The sequence below is a fragment of the Phoxinus phoxinus genome, assembly GCF_949152265.1.
Source record: "Phoxinus phoxinus genome assembly, chromosome: 11".
Classification (NCBI taxonomy): domain Eukaryota; kingdom Metazoa; phylum Chordata; class Actinopteri; order Cypriniformes; family Leuciscidae; genus Phoxinus; species Phoxinus phoxinus.
In genome coordinates, this window is record NC_136886.1 from 1679483 (window position 1) to 1689482 (window position 10000).

A 10000-nucleotide genomic window follows, 5' to 3' on the forward strand; every position below is an offset into this window, starting at 1 on the left:
TTAAATCTGTAATGCTAAACCCCGATGTGTTTACACGGAAGCAGAACTGCTCTGAAGAAAAACACATTACGCAGCCAGAGGGATATTCATATTCATATTCATAATAAACTGCACTGATGTGATTCAGCGGTTTGCTCTCTCCATTAAGCGGCGGTTAGCCTGTGTGTGCGCGAGTCCCCGGAGACTGACCGCTGGCAGAGCGAAGAAGGACACGCCGATCAGCGTGAAGGCCGCGGCCAGGAGTCGCCCGTTCCAGGTGATGGGGTATTTATCTCCGTAGCCGATGGTGGTCAGAGTGATCTGTGGGACACCGGGAGAACTCACGTCAGCTTACAGTTACTCATCAAATCATCTCTGTCCTGCACAGCGGTCACCGCCAGTCATCTCCAAGATTTCTGCCTTACATTTCACCAACCACTCTAAAAAAACTCATATTTTGCATAACACGAAGCAGATTTTTTATACCAGTAGGTTTTTAAAATTAGGATTAAGATGAATTAATTTTCCTCCAAGTTACCTTAATGCATAAAGGTGCATGTAGATTCTTATCATATATTCATACACAAATACATAACAATTTAAATAATATATCATAAATAGGCTTATAATATAATATAATATTAATATAATATAATATAATATAATATAATATAATATAATATAATATAATATAATATAATATAATATAATATAATATAAAATGATTAGTGCTGGGCAAAGATTATTTTTTAAAGATTATGTGTACATAATATATATGTGTATTGTGTATAATTATTTTGTATATATAAATACACACATATGCATGTATATATTTAATAAATATTTGCATATACACTTTATATATATTTATACATACATTATATTATATATAAATATACATATTTTATATATATATATACATATATAACACATTTTTCTTAAATATATTCATGCATGTTTGTGTATTTATATATACAAAATAATTATACACAGTACACAAACATATATTATGTAAACACAAACTTTTATTTTGGATGCAATTAATTGCGATTAATCTTTGCCCAGCACTAAAAATTATATAATATAATAATTAGGCCTATATATAAATAATATAATATAACATAGTATAATATAAAATGATATAATATAATATAATATACAATAATATAATATAATATTAATTTAGTGTCATGATTTAAACAAACTGCTCACACAAGGAGCAAATCAGATTTTTTTATGATTAAACACTCTCATTAAATTATGCAAGTCCATGAACTCCATCATCTGTGATCTTTCTGAAATATCACCTCATCAAACTCAACGAGCGATAAACATCCCTGCATAATTAATTATCCTCCCAGACGTGTGTGTGTGTGTGTGTGTGTGTGTGTGTGTGTGTGTGTGTAAACTATCTGATGTCCTTGGGTTTATTTCCAGAGGAATCCCGCCAGCGCTTCACTGGCGCTCGCCGGCGTCCCGAGAGCAACTGCAGCCTCAGATAGAGAAACTACCCTGAGTGTTGATTAACCATATAATAAATCTGAAAATATGACACACAGCGATACAGAAGCGCTTATGCACCAGAACATTTACAGTAAATCGAGTGCAAGAAAACAAATTGTGTTTATCAGTGTGGAGAAGTAGCGAGTTGTCCGGGGAATTAAATCTGGAACAATATCAATCTCAGAGCGCATTATGAGAGATCTGCGGACACGGTGCATTACGGCAGGCGCGTGTGTGTTAATGTGTTAATGGCGAGGGAGTGCGCAGTGCTTACCAGACCCCACCAGAGCGCATCGGCGTAGGTCTCAAACATCTCGTTATCCTCCTTCTCCGCGAGGTACACCAGGAACGAGGCCAGGATCAGACACAAGAAGCCGATGTACCAGGCCGTGATCAGCTCCTGTTGAGGAGAACACATGCACAGGATCATATCAAAATCAGGTGTCACATCTGATGCATATTTAAATGTCAACACCCTATGAGTGATGGTGCACTAGTGTAGCTGCATAGTGTAAACTGTGCTTAAAGAGCCCCTATTATGTATAGTATTTCTCACTAAAGTGTGCTATTATGCTATTATGCTATATCATTTAGTTTTGAGTCTCCGATAGGTTTACAAGATGCAAAAATCAGCTCTTTTCTCGCAGTGTCTGAAACGCTTCGTTCGAAGATTCAGTCTCTCTAAACCCCGCCTCTCTGAGAGCTGCTCCGCTCTGATTGGTCAGACGGCCCAGTCTCTTGTGATTGGTCAACTTGAACAATGTGAACCAAACTCTTCCACGCCTCTGTCATTCGCAGCGGCCAATGAAAACGTTAGCGGCTGTTTACACTACACCGTTTTGTACTAAAAACACAAAACCTTTTATGCGTTTTGGACGTTCATTTACACGGAAACGGCGTTTTGGGTTAGCCTGGCTCCGCCCTCCAACGTACTTCCGCTCAATTTTCATTTTCCTTCAGTACATTGTCTGGGTTTGTGGTATATTCGCAGGTTTTCTCCAGGTTTTTTTTTACCGGTCCAATCAACGAACAGAAGGAGTGGCTGAGAATGATGACGTTGAGGTTGTGCGCTAGTTTGAGTTGAAGTTTCGTCACGACCAAACGTTTAGCGATTCGTCACGACCAAACGTTTAGCGATTCGTCACGACCAAACGTTAGCGATTCGTCACGACCAAACGTTAGCGATTCGTCACGACCAAACGTTAGCGATTCGTCACGAACAAACGTTAGCGATTCGTCACGACCAAACCTTAGCGATTCGTCACGACCAAACATTAGCGATTCGTCACGACCAAACGTTAGCGATTCGTCACGACCAAACGTTAGCGATTCGTCACAACCAAACGTTTAGCGATTCGTCATGACCAAACATTAGCGATTCGTCACGACAAAACGTTAGCGATTCGTCACGAACAAACGTTAGCGATTTGTCACGACCAAACGTTAGCGATTTGTCACGTCCAAACGTTAGCGATTGGTTACGGCAGATCCAGAGTGGCTCTGGGCAGATCCAATAGTTTTAAACTTCAACAGTTTCAAAGTGAACGTTTTTGAAAATGGTCTCCGTGTAAACAACAAAAACGTCATGCACATGCATATTACGTGTTGTATAATATAGTGTTTCATCGCCATCTACTGGCCTGGCAGCAGAATACAGCATTTTTAGTCGTATTCGTGGATCCATGTGAATGGGGACAATGGTGTCGTCTGTACGCGGAAAACTCAAACGTCTCAGTTTTAAGCAGATCGATGTTGTGTAAAAGTACCCTTAGACTGACATTATGCAAATTAGTTACTAACCTACGCAGGTTCGTGCAGAAACTGGAATTACTGGCGACTCGTTTCCGGCAGTTCAGAATCGAGCAAAAACACAGTTTTTGTGTCTGTCCCTTTAAATGCAAATGAGCTGCTGCTCCCGGCACAGGGGGCGGAGCTACAACAGCTTGTGACCTTTTACCTCACACACACACACACACACACACACACACACACACATGCATTGAACATTTCAGCCTTTTATGTTCAAACCGGAGTCAGACAATGATGGAGAGACTCGAGCAGAAGTGACAACATGTAGAAGAACAGGACATTTCTGAATGGTTAGTTGATGAATTTATGAAGCTGATGTGTTGTTATCTTCTAGTCATTGATTAGCATATTCTGTCCTGATAATCTATAAATCGTGTTCCGGGGGCGGGGTTTATGTAAATTCTAAGGTTGGTGATGTCACTAACCCGGGAGGAATGTCGTGTAGTTCCTCCAGCCGTTTGTTGTAGTCCTTAAAAAAATATTTCTTTAAAAGCAAATATCTCCCTTTGCTCTGAACTTTGAGCGTTGTAACTTTGCAGATGTTGTTTATGATCAAACAGCAACATTACACACTAACTACAGTTAGAAAAGTCAAATCATGATCAACCACCCCTTTAATAATAATAATCATGATGAGAAGACCCGCGCTATCATAAGACCCGCTATCTTTTTTAGGGTAGCTTTTATGTGATTACTTTGTTTGTTTTATATTGGCTTTTTAGTTTTTGTTTGGTTAGTTTTTACTGCCTGCACTGTTATGTGTATCTTTTAATTTAATATTTTTATGTAAAGAGCTTTGAAATGCTATAAAGGTGCTATATAAAATAAAGTTTATTATAATCAAAATCACTGCAAAACGCAACACAAGCGAACTCCTGAAACAAGCCAAAGAAAAACAACCGCAAAGTTTTTGCTCTGTCAGCGTCTCTCCACTCCTTCAACTGCACCTCGGAAACGGGACACCACTCGAACACAGAGACTGCAGCGTTACGCCACCGCGACTCATTTAGACTGAAAACGCACCGTAAGCGCATTCATCCACTTTCTTGCCCTTGAGAGAGAGAGACGTCTCCTGAGGCCGAACTCACGACAGCAACTCAATGAATGACGGGACACTTTAATCAGATCTCGACTGCAGCTGATCCACTTTCTCTGAGCAAACACTCACGGTCTGAGAGACGAGTTCACTTTAGTGGATGCCAGGATTACAAATCAACATCAGTCTGTGAAGAGCTCAAACAAACAAATGATCGAACATGCATGCAAGATTTTGTATTTGTTCGACTTCTGCTCACCAAGGCTGCATTTCTTTGGACAATACAGTAAAAATTGTGAAATATTATTCAAATTTAAAATAACTGTTCTCTAGCCTATGTGAATATATAGTAAAGAAGTGTAATTTATTCCTGTGATCAAAGCTGAATTTATCATCATTACTCCAGTCTTCAGTGTCACATGATCCTTCACAAATCATGATGATGCTTAAGAAACATTTATGATTATTAATCAATGTTGAAAACAGTTTCATAGGGAAACCGTGATGCATTTTATTTTTCAGGATTTTTTGATGAATAGAAAGTTCAAAAGAACAGCATTTATTTGAAATATTATTTTTTCGTAACATCATAAATGTCACTTTATTTAATACCCAATTTAATTCGTCCTTGCTAAATAAAAATATTATTTTATTTAAAACATCTTTTGAAATGAATATACAAAAAGAGGAAGTTCATCAAGTAATCATCAAGTCTTAATTTTTCTCACAATGCCACATGAATAACCTATTTTCCTCTTTCGTTTGATATACCCGGCATGAATTATTAATCAAACTAATGCTGGTATCTCACAGGCGGCTATCCTTCCTCGTGTCACCCTGCTAGCATGCCACCCCTTTAAAACTCATTTATATTTCAGCATGTTTACTGGCAATGTGCAATTATATAAAGTGTCTGTTTGTTCAAGAAACTGTGCTTTTATCACCAACCAAGCCGATGTTCCCCGCGTGAACATTAGTGAATCATTCCCTCCGTGCAAAAATTTTAGGCCTACTTTTTTTTATTTTGTTTTTATTTATTACTTTATTGGAATGGTACGAAACTTGTTAAAGGTTTTGGCATTTGCTGTATGAACACAAAACAAAATCATGGACATGATTGGAACAGGTTAACTGGTCCTGTATAAAATAGTCACACTTGTGCTCCTCGTGGTCAAAAATGAGCGCATTGGAAATGAATGGGAGACGAGTTTCCTCTAGTGGAAGCGTTTGGTACTGCAGCCGAACTAAATCTGACTGAAAGCTCATTGTTTGAGATATCAGGTTTAAATTTGGACCACAACTTGTTTAGATTTATGGCTTTAATTTTCTTTGAGTAAAATGTGATTTTGAAAATATATATATCATATACAAATTTAAAATAGTATTTTTGTGCATTTTTCATAACAATACACGTACAATTCTGTCACTTTTTAAAACTTTTTTTCACTACAATACAGCAATAATCTGCCAAGTGTCGTCTTTAAAAAGAGATCAAACTTAAGTCTGTTGCTCTAAAGACTTCAAGATTTACGACAGTTTAAGTTGGAAATAATATTTTCAGGTCTATGCTCAAAAAATGAATGAATGGATTATAAATACATCGTAAATATAAAATATTTAAAAATACAAAATGTTACGAATAAAAAATATAGTAAATTCATTCAATTGACAAAAAACACACAAAAAAAAACACGCCAGCACCAGAGGGTTAAAACATTATTGCGCAAGTCATTCTCAAATACTGAGTTCAAACACGTTTAACTCTGACCCAGTTTTTCTCTATCTTGTCACAGTATTATTAAAAGACATATTGCATGATGAAATTCAAAACTCTGCACATCTTGTTACTGTCAGTTCTCAGTCTGTGGCCGTGAGCCCTGCACTCACAGTGCTAGTTTTCGTCTTGCCAAGTGTTATCGATCGCAAACCTCCACCTGACACTTCATCAGGACGTCTCTTTAAGGCCTTTTCCTCGTAGAGCCAAAACACGACCTCTCACACACACCTGAACAATGAGCAGAGCATCTCGGGCTTGACACATGACACACAACAGAACGAGCTGTGGTTTCAATCTCGCAACCAGAAAACCTCTTAAAATCATATCTGGTCTATTTGCCATTTTTCTTGAGGGCGATTGAACTGGGATTGAAAAGTACATGATTACTCTGCAGTTTTAGAAATTGGGTTTGTGTAATGTTGAGTCATGCTCCGGCTGCATTGCTTGAGGGCTTCAAAAGTCCCCGAAATATCTGTTTAAAAAGTCAACTAAAAATGATTATTTCCATAATGTGACCTTTTTTTTTTTTTTTTTGCACATGAAGCTTAAAAAGGAAGTGTGCTGAATGAAGAATGATTACAGTATTTCTCTGGAATAACATGCACTGATGAATCCATGACAAAAGATCAGGAACACGAATTAAGCAAGATAATAGAGTCAATGCATATTACACCAGATGCATGATTTAAAGCTAAAAGAGTTTAAAATTGTCTTCCTCTACAGCCAATAGACTTTTATCGTCATATATCTCTTCTGGAAGCCCCATAATGAAGATTTCAAACAGACATTTCAACAAGGAGAATGACTTGTAAAATGTGATTTTTAAGAGCGTATGAAGCGGCACAAAATCACGTTTCTGTCAGGACCACTATCGTCAAATACGATTGACAATTGACCTATGGTTAAGCCACGCCCCCTCCACTCACTCGCACAGTCCACATTCGGCTACAGGCGCGATGGCCGCTGTCACAGTAGGAGACACTTCACAGGAGATATTGATGATTTTTGGAGACAGAAAGATTATGTATCATTCCTATTTTGCACGCGCGCACAGCGGACTTTTCCCTCCACAGACGCACGTCGCTAAATTAGTGAATGAACTTGCGCTCGCGGGGGCGGTTCAGTGAAAAGAGGAGTGTGTTCCGGCGCAAACGTTCCCTGGTGATATTCTGCAGTTCCAGAAAACAACTCCGCCACTGACCAGGAGAAACCGAGTCTAAAGACAGCGGCGCCGCGCGTTAGTCATATGCTATTTTAAGCGCGCGTGCTTGGCCATTATGTAGCGTGTGAACAACACACACACTTTAATTCTCTAATCTAAACAGACGCAGCAGTTTTCATTTTTGCAAATTATATATTATTACAAGGAAAAATATTAACACACGAGGGAAATCATTGTTGTGTCCGTGAAGATGTGAAAAAATAGCCATAAATCTAGATTACACATTTACCCAAATTATTATACGCCTGTTTAACCGAAGCTAATGTGTGTGTGTTTCTCCATCATCCCCAATGTCACTTCTCTGTGTTTTACGGCCCTGACGAGAACGTCGGTCTCCTCGGCTGTGAATCGCTCCTGGCGTGCGCCGGCAAACCCGCCGTTATAATAGCGATCCGCCGTGGAACAAGCGCGCCGGCTCTTAAAGGGAATGTGAGAGGACGCTCTGATTGGTTTATTTCACGTTACGCCCAAACCACAGCTATGAGTAATGAAGCGACTTCAGACCAACACATTTTAGATTTGCGTCGGGCGCAAGAGTCGTTTATCCCGCCGGTATAATAGCAACAGCGCCGGGATCCGCCCACAGAGTTACTTGCGTTTCGCGTTTGACACTTGCGTTTCAGAGCGTTACAATGAGGCCCAATATATGTGTACAGTGATTGGTATTCCTATAGGTAGAGGATCAGCTGAGAGTCACGGATGCGAGCTTGACTAACGTGACCCGCCAGAACTGACGCTACGCTTGATGTCTGGTTCGTGAACAGTTTTTCCGTGTTTATTCACCTTGCTGTGAGCGTAGACGACGGATCCCAAGAGTTTCCACGTTCCTCCGCGGCGATCCATGCGGATCATCCGCAGAATCTGCAGGAACCGGAGACTCCTGATGGCGGAGGTGGCGAACACGTTCCCCTGCGTCCCAGCGGCCAGAACCGAGATGGAGGCGATCAGAACCATGATGTCTGAGAAACACAACAACTGGCAACATCAACTGGTGTGAGGGAAAGGGTTAGTTCACCCACATTTTTTTGATTTACAACTTTTTTTTTTTTTTTTTTTTACAGTGTAGCTTCCCAGAGAGCAAACTGGACTTTAGATTTACTCACCGATAACGCAAAAAGGTTTCCGTGCGAATTTGAGTCTTCCTCTCCATCCTCTGTACCGACAGCAGCATCCAGCAGACCAGATCCTCACGATATACTCCACCCCGAAAACCACGATGGTTACGATTTCCTACACACACACACACACACACACACACACACACACACACACACACACACACACACACACACACACACACACACACACACACACACACACACACACACGCACACACGTACGCACGCACGCACACACACACACACACACACAAAGTTAACACGACACTGTGATCACTCTACATGTGTTCAATCATCATCAGTGGGATATTACCAGGATGTAAAGCGCGTCTTCAGAGCTCTTCTCATATTCTCTGATGGTGGAGAACACAGACAACACCAGACAGGAGAAAACCAGCAGAAACCTGGAACGACAAGAGAAGAACCAGTTCACCTGATGAATGATGTGCAGTGCATGTGTGTCTGCGTCAGATGCATGCATGAATAAAGTAAACAGAACTGATTTGATGAGCATTATGAATGTCTTCATCTAAAGCTTACACTTTTAAAGCTCGAGTGTACATGTGTAATCTGTTCTCACCATCTGCGGTTCCTCTACACACTCATTAAGAATCCTGTGGGAAGTGCTGAGCTGGACACTATCAGCGCTAAAGCCACAAATGTGACCCTGGACCACAAAACCGGTCATAAGGGTCAAATTTATGAAATTGAGATTTATACATCATATGAAAGCTGAATAAATAATCTCTCCATTGATGTGTGGTTTGTTAGGATAGGACAATATTTGGTCGAGACACAACTATTGAAAATCTGGAATCTGAGGAGCAAAAAAATCTAAACATTGAGAAAATCTCCTTTAAAGTTGTGCATTTATGTTCACGATTGTGCTGCATTCACTCACAAAAATACATGTTTTATATATTTACGGTAGGACATTTACTAAATATCTTCATGGAACATGATCTTAATATCCTCATGATTTTTGACATAAAAGAAAAATGGATCATTTTGAGCCATACAATGTATAGTTGCTATTGCCACAGATATACCCGTGCGGCTCCAGACTGGGTTTGTGCTCCATTTTATGTACTTTGATAATCTTTGGTGATAAAAATCTTGCAGATATAGACTTCACTTCTCAACATGAGTCTGTGAGTCTATATAATAGAGGAATCTCCAATCTCATTATCTCTACAAGGTCACAGTAGGTTCATGGAACGGTGAGAATGTAATCTTCACACAGACTCAGTGACTGTGATTGATATTGATATTGATGATGCTGTACTGATGAAAACACGACACTCTTGATTTCTAACATCATCTCGCTGAGTTTAATCCGGGAGGAAGAGTGTTACGCTCGGCTCCGCTGGTCAAGTGTGCGTCTGTAGGTCTACATTCACTCACAAACATTGAGATTCTGCTAATGAACATCAAGGGAACATGAGCTCGAACTGTTCTGTGTTTAACCGGATTAATTATCTGGTGATTAGATGAAAAGAAGAAGCAAGAACAGGCAAGCAAGCAAGCAACCACACACACACACAGAAACACGCACA

The 10000-nt window shown here is 39.7% G+C and overlaps 1 protein-coding gene across 3 annotated transcripts in view; it reads right to left on the bottom strand.

Annotated features, from left to right (window-relative positions):
• The window catches only part of kcnq2b (potassium voltage-gated channel, KQT-like subfamily, member 2b), a gene marked incomplete at both ends in the record, with an annotated part of 54945 nt that overhangs the window by 22354 nt on the left and 22591 nt on the right, over positions 1 to 10000 (bottom strand). For all 3 annotated transcript variants that reach the window (XM_079628930.1, XM_079628931.1, XM_079628932.1), the window contains 5 exons: positions 190 to 300; positions 1757 to 1882; positions 8110 to 8285; positions 8430 to 8556; positions 8758 to 8848. In XM_079628930.1, the coding sequence (XP_079485056.1) occupies positions 190 to 300; positions 1757 to 1882; positions 8110 to 8285; positions 8430 to 8556; positions 8758 to 8848 (631 nt within the window). The remainder of the gene's footprint in view (positions 1 to 189; positions 301 to 1756; positions 1883 to 8109; positions 8286 to 8429; positions 8557 to 8757; positions 8849 to 10000) is intronic.